Below are 20,427 nucleotides of genomic sequence, written 5' to 3' on the forward strand. Positions count from 1 at the left end.
GCTGTAAACGGGAAAACGATTTATTTGTGAATTAGAAACTTTGGACGCAGAAGACGATATGTGTCTTCAACTGACTTCACGGATTCCGGACACTGATAAATTTTGTCACAAACAATAAGCAGGCACATTGTTCATATTAACTTCACGTTGTCATGTAACGCTGTAGCATTTTTGAAATATTTTATTTTTATAGTTACGTCTTTTTGTATATTTCAGTAATAAATAATACTGCATCCAGTTCTTTTTATTATTACTGCTCATAAATAAATGAACATAAAATGCATTCTTATTTTATCCATTAATAGTTTTACTCATAATAGGCATAATAGATTTTACAAATTCAGAACATAGGTAGTACTAAACATTCTTGGGCACTCCACAAGAAACTTTTAGTTCAGAAAGGCTGAGAAAGTTTGGAAACCGCTGGTATAGAGAAATCGCAGCGAAAATAATTTTATGTTTCATCATGATAACTACCTACCTGTACGTATGTCTGAAATGCTACGATTCGTTGAAAGGTATAATTGTTTTCCCTCTATCTCTTTCAGCCGTTATTGGAGGAACACAAAAAGAATTTTGATAAAACAAATGTTAAAGACGTAATTGATGGATTTTTGTTGCACAATGAAGAGAATAAAGATGCTCAATTGTCAGGTAAATTCAAATGCACTTTCAATTGTATATTATACGTGATTTTCAAGGAGATATTTAGAATTAAGTAAATAAAACTTTTGGGACCTTGTTCATAGTCATAATTACTTCTGATTAGTGTCACACTATAGGCTTCACTAATGATTGAACTATGTGGTAGTCAAACCCTCAGTATGATGCTAATCACACACACACACACAAACAAACAGAATTAGAGCCTTGATGTTTTGCCCGTGATTTATTAGATATACAAATTGCGCTATGCATAAGTATCGGTAGTCTTGAAAACGTTCACGTTCGTCCGTCCGTCTGTCTGTCTGGCAACAGTTTATCAGAGCAAAAACGGTAAGATAGATTGACAAATGTTATTTGAGAATGGGTTCAAGAAAAGATTCCATCTCTTCCATGACTTGAAGTGGTAGCAATTATAATGAACACCTTCCCCTGTTTCTTTACACACTGCTATTTCTTTTATTCACACTTGATTTTAAGTTGTTGCTGTGATTTCTTTATTCTTATCCGATGTCCGCAATTCGTCAAATCTATCAAAAATTCAAGTTTATCTGAATTACGCTTACAGGATTATCCCATGGTATTCGTAGTAATGCTGTACTTCTGTTGGGTCCTATCAGGTAATAATATCTAGTAATGATTTCTTGTAGTTGAAGTAAATGTCTTCTTTGCATCTTCTTACCTGTGACGAAGGAAGTAATGAAATAATAAATACTAGTAAATGTAGGTTTTGTGAGGAATATAGTAACGTATGTCTAAAATGGGTCACAAAACAAAGTATTTAATTGAAGTAGCTTGTTACAATAATGTTAAATAAGTTAATTTGGATAGAAGATAAATAAATAGATAAACAATTAAAGCTTAAATAATATTATACGTAACAACCGTAAGATTCAAAGAAAGCAATTTATAAATATGTACATTCGGAAGTTACTAAGACATTAATGATTTATAACTTACCTACAATATAACCTGCCTAAGCTACTCAATTGGATGGGCGAACCCCATCTTAATCTAATCCTTTAGCTTTATCTAAAGAAGTCAAAGCAGATACTTACTTTGTTAACTCTCCAGTGAAGACGATATTCAGTAGTCATCAGTCATCTTGCATCTGTTACTCCTTTTTTTTCAAGACACGTTATCATATAATAGATAATGTATAATCGTTAATCTTTATGATATAACTAACCAACTCTGTGGTCTATGGAACCCGGAGGTTCAATGCTGCATTCACAAAAGTTCTCCATTAAATTTATCCTTAGCCAACTGGATCCAGTTTTTTATTTTGTATTCCTATTTCTATGAGATCCATCTTAATATTGTCCTTTCATCTGCGCCTAGGTCTTCCTAATGGTAATTTTCCGATTGGATTTCCAGTTAAAACTTTAAAAACTTTAAAACTTTATTTTCTTCCATTCTGGCAACATGACCTGCCCACTTGAGTCTCTTAGATTTGATGACCCGAACAACGTTTGATAAACAGTATAAATTATGTATAGACGTGTACAAATTATTAGACTAAAGGTCGATTTTTCAGGATTTTCGATGATTTTTTTTCCCATTCGTATTGTGTACAGTTAATATTTTTTAAAGCTGAAGTATGTTCTGGACTTGTATGTGTACCTTGACAATAGAAAGTAATGATTCTTTTTATTCTTTACTGGTAACAGTGTTAAGAAACTGGCAATACTAGTAAATAACTGCATCATTGTATACTTATATTAGCACATGAACTAGAGTTGGTGTTTTCTATATACGTCGTATTAAATTTGCTTTACATGTTATTGTGTTTTTAGTATTTCAAATAATATTTTAATGTGTACAAAAATGGAAGTATTATACTTCTCCTTGTCGTGAAATCATAGCATGGGAAAGACTAAGGCAAAACTAATGTAAAAGGTGATGAAAATTTTGCCTTCCTGAAGAGTTGCTTTCCAGTCGGCAAAGTGCCACTTTTCGACAGCGGCGAGAGGTCGGATGCCGCCTGTGGGAGAATCGAGAAGCCGACATCGAAAATAGGTCCTTTCGAGCAGTTGGCAAAAAGCCGAAAAGGCGCATAAAATGCGCCGGCGCAGCATTCGGAAAGTTGCCTTGCCGAGCAGTCGGCAAACAGCCGTAAAAGCTCAGTAAATGCGCCGGCAGCGCCGTCGAAAAGAGGCCGGCATAAGGGGTCGGTAGACGGTCGGAGAGAGACCTTTCGGACTGTTTTGCTGACTCTGGCGGTGGGCAATAGTCGGCAAAGGGCATTTTTTTTTTTACGATTTTCGACCGCTTGCCGCCTCGCCAAAAGGTCGGCAACTTTGAACAAGTAGATATTCGTGCCACCGCGGACGAGTGCCGGCTGCCTACCGGCGGTCTGCCACCGTCGACGGCGGCAATCTTGTTATGCTCCAGCATCACAGTTACACTGTTGTTAATGTTTTTCATTATGTTCTTTAATTATATATTTATTCCATGTTTCAATTTATTTGTTCTTTTATCCATGAATCATCAGTTCACCAATTTAAATCTTAATGTTGAGAAACACTAATAATGTAATCAACATATTATCTATCTGTACCGAATAAAAAAAAAACTCTAATGTAAAATACTACAGGAACGTGATTGTTGGTCTATATCGTATTGAGAAAACAGAAGAAAATCGATTTATAGATTTAATACTTCTGAATTAAGATGCAATGGATGTTACAATTTAAATAGGGAATAACTTGATGTTTGTATGCTATTAGTTGTACTTATGACTCGGTAAAGTTATTTTGGAGAAAACAGTACTTAGTGGCAATTCAAAGGTAATATCAAATTTAATTTATATGTTATTTGAAATTATTTTCTTCTGTGATATGAAGATGCATAAAGTGTCAAGCTAAACGAGTTTGTGGGAGGTTTTGCTTTCCTTTTTCCTATGCTGTTGCATAGCTATCTCACTAATTACATCTAAAATGAATAAGTATTAAATTGAAATCTTTCTCAATAATCAAAAATTACCAGTACTTATCTATAAAGGAATTCTAAAAAAGTAATATGTTTTATTCGTATTCTAACTATTTAATCTTGAAACAAATTCATGTTATTCTGTACATCATGGTAAAACACGAGTCAGCGAAGATAGTAAGACTAACTCTGGACACTTTAATTGGTTATTGTAGCAGAAGAGCCTTTACAATTCCATTGTATCAGTGGCGGCTCGTACTGTCATTAACAAAGCGTGCTACAATATATATATATATATACGTGTATTTACCCACTGAAGGCGGAAGTTGATATCCATCCTTCGATTCTTAATGCTGGCAAACTTTTCTATCACCCTCAAGTTGAAATCTAGCATGTTGTTGATCAAACCTTTTTTTATTGAGAGCATGGCAAGGGCAGTTAACCTTCCTGACCTACGGAAATTCCTCACCAATGTCTTAATTCTCTTTAGAGACGAAAAGGGTCTCTCAGGCTCTGCTGTGGACATTGGTATAATCACTATTATTTGCAAAAGGGTTGCTATTTCGCTAAAATTGTCCGGAAGATAAGCTGACAGAACCAAAAGCTCAGTGCGAAGTCACTGCTTACCTAACATTGGATAGCTTTCAACCGCAGTGTCCAAGGTATGTTCCGGAAAAATCACTAACATTTGCAGAATCCAGAAGTTTGGCGGCATCCAAATGGTTTGTTTTCTGAAATCGATTTCGCGCATCCGCAGAAATGCGATCACATACTTCTTTGGCATTGGGTACTCTGCAAGATATAATCTGCCCACATTTGTTTTCACCAACTGTTGGAAGAAACGTATCATTTGTCCTAATATTGTATGTGTTAGTAGTAGACCCCCCGTTATGCGCGAATCGACCTTTGTGACGTCATAGGTCAAAGGTCAATGACCTTGGCCCGGGGTCAATGACCTAGGGGTACCTTGGACCACCCTCCTTAAATTTTGGAAATTGCCAAATCTAAAAATTTGGTATGGTAGGTTTAGGACCAGGGTATGTATTTCTATCAGTATTGGGGGTCTATGTTGTTCCCTTTCATGGGTAAAAAATTGCCAAAAATTCAAATTTTGGAGGCTTTTGATCTAATTTATCGCCTTTGATGAGGTGTTATTACCCTATATGGTTATATGGGCGTATACAGGGGTCCATTACCTTTTATAAGACATGAGTATATTAATGCACCAAAGGAAAATTTTGGAAGGGGTACCTTGGCCCACCCCTTAAATTTTGGAAATTGCCCAATTTAAACATTTGGTATAATAGTACAGAACACTAACATGTATTATGATAAATTTGGGTGGTCCACCTCTTCCCCTTTCAGGGGTACAAAATTGCCAAAATATAAACATAAGCAATACGTTGTACCACGTGTTTGGTCTTTTGGCCCAATTTATTCTCTTGGATGAGGTCGTATTACCTTATATGGTTTTATGGTTATGTATAGGGGTCTATTCCCTATCATAAGACATAGGTATATTGGTGCATTCCTTGAAAAATTTGGGAGGGGTACCTTGGCCCACCCCTTCATTTTTAGAAATTGTCCAATTTAAACATTTGGTATAATAGTATAGAACCCTAGTATTATCACTATAAATTTCGGTGGTCCACCTCGTTCCCTTTCATGGGTACAAAATTACCAAATTTTAGTACAACCACGTGTTTGGTCTTTTGACCTAATTTATCGCCTTTGATAAAGTGTTATTATCCTATATGGTTATATGGGCGTATACAGGGATTCATTACCTTTCATAAAACATGGGTATATTAATGCACTCCTTGAAAAATTTGGGAGGGGTACCTTGGCCCACCCCTTAAATTTTGGAAATTGCCCAATTTAAACATTTGGTATAATAGTATACGACCCTAATATATATTACTATAACCTCGTTCCCTTTTCGGGGTACAAAATTGCCAAAATATAAACGTAAGCAATACGTTGTACCACGTGCTTCGTTTTTTATCAAATTTATTCCATTGGATGAGGTCCTATTACCTTATATGGTTATATTGTCATGTATATATTGGTCCATTTCCTATTATAAGACATGGGTACATTGATGCACCCCGGAAGGGGATTCGGTATCATAGTATTTGCCTCAACATAAATTTGGGTGGTCCATCTTGTTCCCTTTCATGGGTAAAAATTGCTAAAATATAAACATAAGCAATATGTTGTACCATGTGTTTGGTTTTTGGCTCAATTTCTCCCCTTTGATGAGGTTCTATTACCTTATATGGTTATATGGTCATGTATATGGGTTCATTTCCTATCATAAGACATGGGTACATTGACGCAGCCTTTAAAATTTGGGAGGGGTATCTTGGCTCATCCACTCGGTTTTAGAAATTGTTTAATATAAGCATTTGATATCATAGTACAGGACTTCAATATGTACCACTATAAATTTGGATGGTCCACATCGTTCCCTTTCATGGGTAAAGAACTACCAAAAATCAAATTTCGGAGGTTATTGACCCCTTTGGTATGTATTTAGCACGTTATATGGGTATGTACAGAGGTTTATTACTTTTATATGATTATGTTCCCTTTTAAATTTGGGAATTATCAAATAACAAAATTCGGTAAACGTTTTCTAGGACACATTGTAGATGTTGGTGTTCCTCTTATGACCAAATATTCAAAATTTAAAGGTTATTGACCATCTTTATTATTAAATGAGTACAGGATTTATTACTTTTTCGTAAGACACAGGTGTATTTGTGTACCAATCTTAAATTTTGGGAGGGGGTACATTTCTTATTGTCATATCAATAATTGGTAATTGTTCTTAAAATTGGATAGTATCTCATTCATTGGGTAAATCATTGTCAAATATGAGTATGATCACGTGATCAGTTATTGACCTATGATGGTATTAGGAGTCCAGGACATTGGTACATTGAAACTTTGTAGAATAATTTGAGAATTGTCAAATGAAATTATGTCATTGGTTTTGATTATTCCCGCCAAATATAAACGTAAGCAAGACGTTGTACCACGTGATTGTCCTTGATGAGGTAGTGTACAGGGATTCATTTCCTTTGTTGTGGTACTTCTTAAGTTTGAATACACACTTCTAGAAAACAGTTGGTTCTACTCAGGTAAACAATTGACGGACATTATTGACCTTATTGAACACATAATGATATGATTAACTCTAAGACTTAGGTATATCAAGAGAAGTATTCTTTAAATTTGGGAATGGTTATTAAAAGAATTTTAACATAATTCGCGAAATTTGAAACAATACATTGAACTTTAGTCACAGCTCATAGTCTAAGATCATTGGTGGTGATTGATTTGACCTTGAGCTTTAGAGACCTGATAGCTAACCTTATTGAATCTTATGACTCATAGACGAAAGGCAATACATGCTACAACAGTTTAAAATTTAATCATAAGGTGATGTAATCTGACACTAGCAAAGTTATCGTTAATGCAATTTGATTGGCTGATCACTATCTTTCCTGCAATCTGATTGGTTGATCACAATCTTTCGTGCAATCTGTTTGGTTGATGATTTTCAAAACCGTTTATTTGTTAATCGAATAGTTAAAAAACCGGATAAAGTTTGACGGTTAATCGTGAAACGTAAAATTTTTAGTTTGAAATTTTTTTGTTTGAAACTTTTTGTTTGAAAATTCTTGCTTTCAAATTTTTGTTTGAATTTTTTGTTTCAGAATTTTGTTTGAAATTTTTTTGACAACCTTTGTTTAAAAATTTTTTGTTTAAAAATTTTTCGTTTGAAATTTAAAAATTTTTTTTCGTTTCAAAATTTTGTTTATAATTTTTTGTTTGAAATTTTTCGTTTCCAAATTTTGTTTGAAAATTTTTTCAAAATTTTGTTTGAAATTTTTTTCGTTTCAAAATTTTGTTTGAATTTTTTTGTTTGAAATTTTTTTTTGATTTTTTTCGTTTCCAAGTTTTTTCGTTTCAAAAATTTTTTTCAAAATTTTTTTCAAAGATTTTTGTTTGAAATTTTTGTTTGTAAACTTTTTTTGAAATTATTGTTTGGAAAATTTTGGTTTGATATTTTTTAAGTTTGTGCACTCATTAGTAAAGAACCGGAACTGTTTAGAACAAAAACCTTTGACAACATTGTTTTTTCATGATGCAATAGTACACGTCACAACATGGGGTTGTACTTGAAATGAAAAAACACAAATCATTGAAATGGATCATTTTATTACATTGGACTGGTTAATTACATACATCCATACCAGATATAGAATCTGGATATTGTCGATACAATGTATTTTGAACTTCTTGCACTAGTTTGTCTTTAGCATATAATTTTAATTCCAGTTGAAATCTTTTAAGGTCTATTGCAATATCAATTGGTTTAAACTCAATGTCCATTTGATCACAAATAAACTGTTTATCAATACAGGTATGCACCCACGAACGATGTTGACAACCATCACAACATCTAGATACATGTTGTACAATATGCATAACACATTTTTCAAAATAGTACTTTTTCAGGAATATACTTGTTTTGTTGCACACTTCCACTGCATGTTTTACACACTGGAATACGTTGATGAATTTGTTCCATTCCGTTTGCGTTAGATACACCATGTTGCGAGGGACATGCAATGTACTCTTTTTACGTAACAGCACCATCTTCTCTTCAAGGACTGTACGTAGCACCACTTCATGATTTGAGCCTAATGATTTGACTATGGTCACATATAGCTCATCATGAAAATAATCATTCATTTGGTCGATTCTTCATAATATTTGCCATTCTTCACAGGTCAGTTGTACACCAAATTGTTCTGCTTTGCTCAATCGAATCACAGGTTCAAATGTTCTAGCGCTGATACCAATCATCACATGTTTTGTTTGAAATATATTTGTTGGATAATAGGTTGCGAAGAGGAATTCTTTATCATTAGAAGTACACATCTTTCCTGCTGAAACGCACTTGCTCAAATGATTTCATGGGCTGACACTGTATTTGCTCATTTCATAGTTATTGCTGACGTCATTGGAAAGGAATGTGCTGAAGTTTGAATTCATGATTTCATCACAGTTGCTGACGTCATGCTGACTAACCAAATTCATAGATCGCATTCTGCATACAGCTACGTCTGACGTCAAAGGAATGTGCTAACGTTTGAATTCATAATTTCATCACAATTGCTGACGAAACCGGCTGTGTACTAAATTCAAGTTGATGACTTCGACCCCACCCTTTGTAACATAAATATACAGATCCAGTATTTAAGAAACGCAGCAGTTCTTCTTGTTTTGATGCTTCCATGGGTAAATATCTTGCTGGTAAAATTATATTCTTATCATTTTCAAGCTTCACTACGATTCTTAATACAAACTTTATAGGATTTTTTGGCTAGCTAAGATTCTATAAGGTACATTCTGTTGTAAATCAGTAATCTTGGTAAATGATTTCATCAGATCACGTGTTTAGAAACTGCAGCCAAGTAGCCATGATGACACTATCATGAATACTAACTCGAACGATACTTATATATGATGCAAAACTGATGACGTTGCATTATCATGTTCTGACGTGTACTATTGCATCATGAAAAAACAATGTTGTCAAAGGTTTTTGTTCTAAACAATTCCGGTTCTTTACTAATGAGTGCACAAACTTAAAAAATGTCAAACCGAAATTTTCCAAACAATAATTTCAAACAAAAAAGTTTACAAACAAAAATTTCGAACAAAAATCTTTGAAAAAAATTTTGAAAAAAATTTTTGAAACGAAAAAACTTGGAAACGAAAAAAATTCAAACAAAAAATTTAAAACGAAAAAATTCAAACAAAATTTTGAAACGAAAAAATTTCAAACAAAATTTTGAAAAAAAAATTAAACAAAAAATTTGGAAACGAAAAATTTCAAACAAAAATTTCAAACAAAAAATTTTAAACAAAATTTTGAAATGAAAAAAAATTCAAACGAAAAATTTTTAAACAAAAAATTTTTAAACAAAAGTTGTCAAAAAAATTCAAATAAAATTCTGAAAAAAAATTCAAACAAAAATTTGAAAGCAAGAATTTTCAAACAAAAAATTCAAACAAAAAATTTTACGTTTCACGATTAACCGTCAAACTTTATCCGGTTTTTTTAACTATTCGATTAACAAATAAACGGTTTTGGAAATCATCAACCAATCACATTGCACGAAAGATAGTGATCAACCAATCAGATTGCAGGAAAGATAGTGATCAGCCAATCAAATTGCATTAACGATAACTTTGCTAGTGTCAGATTACATCACCTTATGATTAAATTTTAAACTGTTGTAGCATGTATTGCCTTTCGTCTATGAGTCATAAGATTCAATAAGGTTAGCTATCAGGTCTCTAAAGCTCAAGGTCAAATCAATCACCACCAATGATCTTAGACTATGAGCTGTGACTAAAGTTCAATGTATTGTTTCAAATTTCGCGAATTATGTTAAAATTCTTTTAATAACCATTCCCAAATTTAAAGAATACTTTAAAGAAGAAGAAGGTCAATAACTGATCACGTGATCATACTCATATTTGACAATGATTTACCCAATGAATGAGATACTATCCAATTTTAAGAACAATTACCAATTATTGATATGACAATAAGAAATGTACCCCCTCCCAAAATTTAAGATTGGTACACAAATACACCTGTGTCTTACGAAAAAGTAATAAATCCTGTACTCATTTAATAATAAAGATGGTCAATAACCTTTAAATTTTGAATATTTGGTCATAAGAGGAACACCAACATCTACAATGTGTCCTAGAAAACGTTTACCGAATTTTGTTATTTGATAATTCCCAAATTTAAAAGGGAACATAATCATATAAAAGTAATAAACCTCTGTACATACCCATATAACGTGCTAAATACATACCAAAGGGGTCAATAACCTCCGAAATTTGATTTTTGGTAGTTCTTTACCCATGAAAGGGAACGATGTGGACCATCCAAATTTATAGTGGTACATATTGAAGTCCTGTACTATGATACCAAATGCTTATATTAAACAATTTCTAAAACCGAGTGGATGAGCCAAGATACCCCTCCCAAATTTTAAAGGGTGCGTCAATGTACCCATGTCTTATGATAGGAAATGAACCCATATACATGACCATATAACCATATAAAGTAATAGAACCTCATCAAAGGGGAGAAATTGAGCCAAAAACCAAACACATGGTACAACATATTGCTTATGTTTATATTTCAGCAATTTTTACCCATGAAAGGGAACAAGATGGACCACCCAAATTTATGTTGAGGCAAGTACTATGATACCGAATCCCCTTCCGGGGTGCATCAATGTACCCATGTCTTATAATAGGAAATGGACCAATATATACATGACTATATAACCATATAAGGTAATTGGACCTCATCCAAGGGGATAAATTGAGCCAAAACCAAACACGTGGTTGTACTAAAATTTGGTAATTTCGTACCCATGAAAGGAAACGAGGTGAACCACCCAAATTTATACTAATCTATATTAGGGTCCTGTACTATAATACCAAACATGTAAAAGGGGCAATTTCCAAAATTAAAGGAGTGGGCCAAAGTACCCCACCCAAAAAATTTAAACGGATGCACAAATGTATCTACGTCTTATGATAGAAAATGAATCCCCATATGTGACCATATAACGATATAAGTTAATAGGACCTCATCCAATGAAATAAATTAGATAAAAAACGAAACACGTGGTGCAACGTATTGCTTACGTTTATATTTTGGCAATTTTGTACCCCGAAAAGGGAACGAGGTTATAGTAATATATATTAGGGTCGTATACTATTATACCAAATGTTTAACTTGGGCAATTTCCAAAATTTAAGGGGTGGGCCAAGGTACCCCTCCCAAATTTTTCAAGGGGTGCATTAATATACCCATGTTTTATGAAAGGTATTGAACCCCTGTATACGCCCATATAACCATATAGGATAATAACACTTTATCAAAGGCGATAAATTAGGTCAAAAGACCAAACACGTGGTTGTACTAAAATTTGGTAATTTTGTACCCATGAAAGGGAACGAGGTGGACCACCGAAATTTATAGTGATAATACTAGGGTTCTATACTATTATACCAAATGTTTAAATTGGACAATTTCTAAAAATGAAGGGGTGGGCCAAGGTACCCCTCCCAAATTTTTCAAGGAATGCACCAATATACCTATGTCTTATGATAGGGAATAGACCCCTATACATAACCATATAAGCATAAAAGGTAATACGACCTCATCCAAGAGGATAAATTGGGCCAAAAGATCAAACACGTGGTACAACGTATTGCTTACGTTTATATTTTGGCAATTTGTACCCCTGAAAGGGGAAGAGGTGGACCACCCAAATTTATCATAATACATGTTAGGGTTCTTTACTATTATACCAAATGTTTAAATTGGGCAATTTCCAAAATTTAAGGTGTGGGCCAAGGTACCCCTTCCAAAATTTTCCTTTGGTGCATTAATATACCCATGTCTTATAAAAGGTAATGAATCCCTGTATACTCCCATATAACCATATAAGGTAATAACACCTCATCAAAGGCGATAAATTAGATCAAAATCCTCCAAAATTTGAATTTTTGGCAATTTTTTACCCACGAAAGGGAACAACATAGACCCCCAATACTGATAGAGATACATACCCTGGTCATAGGCTACCATACCAAATTTTTAGATTTGGCAATTTCCAAAATTTAAGGGGGGTGGTCCTAGGTACCCCTGCTAAAATTTAGGGGGTGGGCCATGGTACCCCTCCCAAATTTTTCAAGGGGTGCACCAATATACCGATGTCTTATGAAAGGTAATAGACTCCTGTATACCCTCATATAAACATATAAGATAATAGAACCTCATCCAAGGGGATAACTTAGGTCAAAACCAAACACGTGGTACTACGTATTGCTTACGTTTATATTTTGGCAATTTGGTACCCCTAAAAGGGAACGAGGTGGACCATCCAAATTTATCATAATACATATTAGGGTCCTATACTATCATACCCAATTTTTAAATTGGGCAATTTCCAAAATTTAAGGGGTGGGCCTAGGTACCCCTCCCAAATTTTTCAAGGGGTGCATTAATATACCCATGTCTTATTAAAGGTAATGCACATCTGTATACGCCCATATAACCATATAGGGTAATAACACCTCATCAAAGGGGATAAATTAGGTCAAAAACCTCCAAAATTTGAATTTTTGGCAATTTTTTACCCACGAAAGGGAACAACATAGACCCCCAATACTGATAGAGATACATACCCTGGTCATAGGCTACCATACCAAATATTTAAATTTGACAATTTCCAAAATTTAAGGGGGTGGTCCTAGGTACTCCTGTCTAAATTTAGGGGGTGGGCCATGGCACCCCTGCCAAAATTTAGAGGGGGTTGTTCTAGGTACCCCTAGGTCATTGACCTCGGGCCAAGGTCACTGACCTTTGACCTATGACGTCACAAAGTTCGATTCGCGCATAACGGGGGGCCTACTACTGTGTCATTCCGAATTTTCTCAATGGCTTCAATGAATTCTTTAAGCGCTGTTTGTACTTAATGGTAGGCCTGCACTGAATTTGATTATAGAAAATATTCACATGCGGCATTATTTTGTGAAAGAATCCTAACCAAAACATGAATTCCCTGTGTTGGATTTCTCTAGTTCTGAAAAGCACTCTTGCGAAACATTTAAATTTTCATAGACGGAATTGACGATTCGTGACTTGAAATTCCATCGAGTAGCTGACCCTCTCGGAATACGTCGTACAGCCACTTTTTCTAAAACAGATACATGCTGTGTGGAGAAGGAAAAATGTGGAAAATCCTGAAAGACTACAGGAAAAAACCCTTGTCGATTGATTTTGAGATGCAGTTCTTTCCATTATGAAATTTAATTGCTTAACAATGGACGTAGTATGCCAAAGGAAAGTGTTCTTTAATTTTAGGTTGTACGCCATTAATTGATCCCTTATTACCTATGCCCCATTAAATATATGTGCTATAAAATAGCTACGATCTGAATCTGTGTCAAAAATGTTCAGTTCATTTAATATACACTCCCGGCAATTCTGGGCTCCCGGACCTTTAGGATTAAAGAAAATAAAAAAGAGGAGAAAAGATAGAACCGAGCGGTGAGCGCCGCCAGTAAGCAGAAGAAGAAAGCGAGAAAGAGGAATACTTAGCGCTTGCGCAGAATGTTTTCGAGCTCAGCCTAACTCAGCACGGTGGAAGCTATTCTGGGTGTAAAAAAAGGAAAGTGGACAAGGCATATTGGGATCTTTGCTCCATGCTAGAGATATATTTGTTGAGTAGGCTTGTATAGTTCAAGCGAGCTCCATTCAGTTCAGCCCGCTCGATTCGTTGGTACAACTTTCACACTGCTGAAGGCGCTGACAATCGCGCTCCACGCTCGAAAAAGATCGTCATGGGAAAGTTCTGTATTTTGTTAATTAACGAACATTTTAAACAAATGAATAGATGAAAATTTTTTGAACTAAAATTAGTCTAACATAAATACACAAACATAGGAAGCGTGCTGTAGCCCGGTAGTCTTACGTCAGAAACCGCTACTGCATTGTATTAAATAAAATCATGTCCCACATAATCCTTTCTCGAGCCTTCACTTCAAACCTCTTTCTTACAGTAATAATAGCTTCTGTCCGTAACTACAGGAAAAGAGTATGCGTGATTACTAAATAAAAGTAGAAACTGCATTGATAACTATACAGTTAATATGTTATGTATATTGAATACATATTTTGAATTAATGCGTATGGCAAATTGTTCAAATAATTAATTTATTATTATTTAAATGATTTTATTTTACTTACGCACTCACCTGTTACGAAGATGTCAGAACTAATTGTATGCAGAGGGATATGTATGTTTGGCTTCTTAAGGACACAATGTGTGACTCACGTAGTTATTTACAGATATTCTGCTCTTCAATACAACTATGATAACTGTAGCAAACTAACATCTTTATCTTCGCATGCCATTTGCCCACAGTAGTCTTTTTCAACATTGAATCTTACTTCATTACCAAAGAATACGAATACTAACTGTTCTAAAATTAAGCTAAATTATAAAATGTATACATAAACCAAATAATGATAAATTGCATTCTGCACTATCAAAATGAATTTAACCTAATTACGACTGTGGAAAGCTTTATTACAAAATTTCTGAACTTAACCTAACTTTGATGCATAACGCCAAAATTCAAACTGAACCATGAATGCTTTCGATATATGGATTCGTAAAAGACAATTAAATACCTATCTTTTCTTATCTCTGTATTTCATCTGCTACGTTCAGGTGTAATGTCACTTTGCTGAAAATGTTTATCGCCTATGATGTTTCAATATTTAATGATATTTTGCTATTGTTATTAATTATGTAATATCCATTGTACTCCAGCGTTAGCTTTGAAGATGAACTTCCATAAAGGTATTATCCATTATAACTAGTTTTTTATAACCACTATTTACTTTCTGAAATAATTTAAGAGTGTCATAATGGCTTCTTTGCATTTGGAGTTTAAATAATTCATCCAATCGCTCATCCACGTATTTGAAGACATGGTGTTAAATCTGTCCCGTGCAGTGTGATTTTGGAACTTAAGCGGTACCACACCTACTTTGCACCTAACCGGAATCAGCGTTATTTTCCGCGGTTTTCTAGACGCGGTGGCGACCTAGAAATGATACAAGGCTTTAACAATTTTCCGTTGTGATGCTGCCGTCAAAGATCTGAAGGAAATCTGGTGTATGTGATTTCTTAGAGAAGACGGGAGTGCTACAATCTCTCTTTGTCGACCGCAACTTCCTGATGGGTCAAATTAGTATCTATACGAAATTTCGTTCAATTTGGACGTGTGAGGTTGGGACGGTTTCCTTGTGAGTAAATGTGGTAATTAGAATTGTGTTTTCCTTTAATACTTTTAGAAGATTAAAAGATCGAATATATTTCAATCAAAAATTTTCTGGTACGCCTTATATCCGGAGAACTACATATAGTGTAGCCAAACCCATACTATCACTTAACTTAGTATGAAGTGCTTATTCCGTAGAAAATATGAAAACTCGATTTAGGGACCGTTCAAAAATTTTGTGGCTTCTGACAACAATTTGTCCAAAGACTAATTGTTGACCAAGATCGCAGTCTTTTGATGCATTTTTTGGATCATTCCATTAAATTGCATCAGTGCTGATAATATAATTAGAGTTAGCTTTGTGCCGGTTCCCCAGAACGTTCTGACCGAACTCTAAGTAATGTAGTCCAGCGGCTATATGGTCGGTTTTGATGGATGATCCGAACTGGTATTGAAGTCCAAAGGAGACATTAAATCGTAGAGGATCGAATCCCGGACCATAGTAAATGCATAAGCCACCTTGGGACCGTAGGACACGAACCACTTACAGTAATAAAAGGGTTTACCCCGATAGGGAGCGAGTAGAATCGAACCCAGTACTGTTAAATATATGGCTTTCCCGATTAGGAAAACAAGGTTTGAACCCATTACAGTTATAATTCTTAACATTTTTGACCAAGATTGCAATCTTTTGATCCATTTTTTAAAATAATTCCTCAAATTCTTGTTCACTTTTTCATTTCAGATGATACTATCGGTGATATATGTTTTGATCTATTTCTTGCTGGTTCTCACACAAGCAGTGCTTCAATAAGTTTTATTATACTATATATGATTGTGTATCCTGAAGTTCAGCGCAAGGTACAGGAAGAACTTGACACTGTAGTTGGAAGAGATCGACCAATTTGTTTAGAAGATATGAACAGGTTTGAGTAGTTATATTATCATTTTGTTGATAGATATAGAGCTGCACTGTTCACATTACAACAAGTGTCTTAAAGAGGAATATTGAATAATAGTCACAAGCTATCCAAATATGTTTTGGGGTCTATAAAATAAATGTTTTCTGTTCGAACTTTAATACTACAGTCGTTTTGAACGTATCCGTGAAGCAAAAAAGTAGGGTATATGTCAGTGTTAGGATTACGTGCATCAGTTTTAGGAATATTAGAAGGCACTTACACTAGAACCGAATACGACTACGAATGCGAAAGTTTCAGCACATGAGTGAATTACGGTGTGTCCACTAATTCCGGCTTGCGAACTGTGAAGGCAGACGGAAAGTTGTAGATAGGAATGATTCCAATATGTTGAGACTAGTTATCCTGACTCTTGTGAGTAGAGCTTCGTCTGAACTTAAAGCTATGCAGTTTCTAGCGTGGAAAATCACTATACAAACATTATTTAGATAAGAAATATACAAGTAAATCAAGTACAAATACTGTATGACTTCTAGAAAAGACGAGAATTTAAAAAAACGATTATTTACTTTGTTATGTATATTTCATCAAAGTATTTCGGTCTAAATAGAAAATTACCTCAACCTGCGATCTCTACGCAGCACATAATTTGCATATGAGCATAAATCTCCTTCTCATTCCTCGCAACATGTCCCTTTACAGACACAAGTGAAAGACGTCTTGATTTAAAATAATCGGCAAGGGGTATCATAAAGGGGAGATCTTATCGATTATTTTTCTCAATATATCGCACCGTTTGCAAAATTTGAGCCAACTCCCGGTTGGAGTTTCTAATTCATGTATGACCAGTGTTTTCTTTCTTCTTACATGCTGTATGTAATAAGCAAATACATTACATATACAATTAATTATAATGTCAGTTATATATGGTGTTCGTTGGGCAAAACACTCAAAAAATAAAGATTTATCTTAGACTAGAAAAATGGTTATCCGTCGTTTCTCATTATTATTTGGCCATGAAACAAACGCCTGAGACAAATACAACCCTAATATATAACTATGTGGTGTTGGAATGTATAATGCGTAGGATATGAAGCGTTAGTTTTTTTTTTAAGTTTCAAGACTTCCAGTGTTTCCGTAAAAATGTAATAAAGAAGTAATAGCCATGTTCTTTGAATATTCAATTAGAACTGGACAATCTATGCAAAATTTGTAATTGATCATGAAAACGTCATCTTTCTAGAGCCTGTAGTTTCCGAGATCTCATTGTCGAAAAGATTGGCCACAAACATATAAACGTCCACAAACATATGGTCTAAAAGAAGTCCAAAGATGGCACCACGTTTTGCATTGATTTTGTAGAAGGTTTACTAAAATACAACGGTTTTGAAAAACAATTTTAAAACATAAACTTTATGGAAAAGATCTATTTAAAATAGTTTATTCAAAGTACACACACTTAAAATGTTTGTCTGTGTTAAACGTGAAATCACATATAACCGTAAATGAGATGTTTGAAAGCCAAAGTTATAGGTTGGAGCTCAGGCGCTTTTAATTACCGCAGCGCCTACAAAATTCAGTAAACCGACGTACAGATCCAACCTCTGCTTCTCTGCGCACATCTACCAACCACGCTTTAGAACCCAATAATCAACTTACCACTCCGATTAAACCAGATGGTATTTTCCAAACATTGCTCCGTAACCGGAACACTGTCCCGGGCTTTGATTCTGTTACCTATGTTCTTATCAGGCAAGCATCACCTGCTTTTCTACTTTTCTCAGCACCATATATACTTTCATCCTGCGCATTGGATTTTTTCCAATCGACTGGAAATACTCAAATACTCTTCTATTTGCCGAACCTAAAAGACCTCCATCTTTTCGCCCTATTTACCACACCAGCTGCCTTTGCAAAATGTTGGAACGCATTCTAGTCCGCCGCATGCACGCTCATCTTGCAACTCATAACCTACTTCCTATTCATCAAGCCGGTTTTCGCCCTCATTTTAGTACGCTGGAACAGTTATTACAACTATCTACGGCTGTTTACAATCAATACAACACAGGTTTTCTTTCTTGTCTGCTAGCCTTTGATCTAGGAAAAGCTTTTGACTGGTTTACTATACAAACTTCATAACTATTTTCTACCATCCTCATATATCAGATTCATCCATTCTTTCTTATTAGGGCGGCTAGCATATAACTCTATTAACGGAACACTTTCTCATCCAATCTTCCTCCAATCTGGTGTTCCTCAAGGCTCGTCACTGTCACCTCTACTATACCTATTGTATGTTGCCGACCTTGTTGTTCCAACATATTTCAGTTTGCTGACGACAACGCCTTTTCACGACGGCCCGCACAGTGCAATCCATCAGTAAAACCATGCAAACGGCAATTGACGCATTCGTTCACTGGTATAATATATGGCGGTTAAGTATTAATTCTACGAAAACTCAGGCTATTGTTTTCCTGCCACATAGACGTCGTTCACGAATATACAGGAATCCAAGTCGATTAAACCTCCAAGTAGATCATACACCTGTCCTGGCGTCAAATACTCTCACTTATCTTGGTGTCATATTTGACTCCAAACTTACTTGGATTCCACCCTCACTAAGATCATACGCCAAGCACAAAATCGGTTCAACTTCCTCAAGCTATTAGTTGGTACATCCTGGGAGCTGAAACCATTAACAGACCTTAATACATATAAGGCCTTAATGCGCAGTACACTAACATATGGACACACTGCCTGGACATCCGCACCGCCAAAATTCTATCAGAAATTGGTTATCCTAGAGCGTCATACTCTACGCCTAGAACATCGCATCCGCTTACCGCATCCGACACGGTTACTTTACGAGCTGATTGATTTTCCACCTTTATTGCATCATCTCGAACAACTTCGTATTCGGTACGTTTGCAAGCGAATTGACCAACAGCATCCTATGTTACTTGATATCCTACGATACGATCGGGATCACGACGCACCATCAACTTACGTCGATATTCCCCTACAGCACTTCATGTCTCCTTATCATTTGCAACTAGATGATGCTGTAGTGGATCCCGAAATCTTTCACATCTACGAACCACGTGAGCTTTCATCATTGATCTACCCATCATATGCACCGTAACTACCTATTAATATGGGCTTCCTCTGTCTTCATCAGCTCCTGAATCGCCCCAGAAACAGAAGATAACTTGCATTCGTCAGTACTAACATATTTCTGTGATGTGGCGTTCAGAGCATTGCATTTCATCTTCATCTACTTCTGTGCCCACTGCACCCTGCATTATATTCATTCCAGTTTTACATTCGTCATAACTCAGCACGGCATGCTAATAAATGTATTTTTTCTACAATATTACTGTTGCACACTTGGCCTCCCATGGTATTATGCTTTTACCTCATTATATGTTATTTCTGACTTTCAATCACCCCCTCTGTATGTAATGCACTTAATGAATGAATAAATATTAAATATATGTACACTTATTAGACCAACCACATTAAAGTTCAATCCAACTTTTATATCTGAAGCACTTACTCGAAGAAAGAGCAAAACCCTTTAACTGGAACTACGGACAAAAAAGAGAGTTTTAATTGATATTGTAGCATTTTAATAGATAGATTGATTGATGATTGAAGTCAGGGCCCCGTTGGAGATCGAACACATGTGTGGTAAACCTTTATTGCTTATATTCTCATTTTATAATATGTTACTGATACTGTATTGATTTTCATAATTATCCAGACATTACAGTGTAAAGCGATATAAATTAATTGTGTTTGACGTCTTCATGATCCCTTAGAGGAACAGAATAAGACCGTTAATCTACTGTGGAAATGATGTTTATTCACGCAGTAGAATAATGTGACAAGAAATAGAATTTACTTCCTTCTATTTAACTGATAAAGTGTCAATACGTTATTATGGATCTATCAAAAGCCTAATATACGAAGTTTCGAGCGTAAAATTTAAATTGAA

General features: G+C 35.0%; 1 protein-coding gene across 1 annotated transcript in view; it reads left to right on the top strand.

Annotated features, from left to right (window-relative positions):
- The window catches only part of LOC145660898 (methyl farnesoate epoxidase-like), an 82,076-nt gene that overhangs the window by 42,191 nt on the left and 19,458 nt on the right, over positions 1-20,427 (top strand). The window contains exons 5-6 of the mRNA XM_081726329.1: positions 549-654; positions 16,256-16,436. Coding sequence (XP_081582455.1) covers positions 549-654; positions 16,256-16,436 — 287 coding nt within the window. The remainder of the gene's footprint in view (positions 1-548; positions 655-16,255; positions 16,437-20,427) is intronic.

Source organism: Thermobia domestica, chromosome 9 (assembly GCF_964235325.1).
Source record: "Thermobia domestica chromosome 9, izTheDome1.hap1.1, whole genome shotgun sequence".
Taxonomy (NCBI): Eukaryota; Metazoa; Arthropoda; class Insecta; order Zygentoma; family Lepismatidae; genus Thermobia; species Thermobia domestica.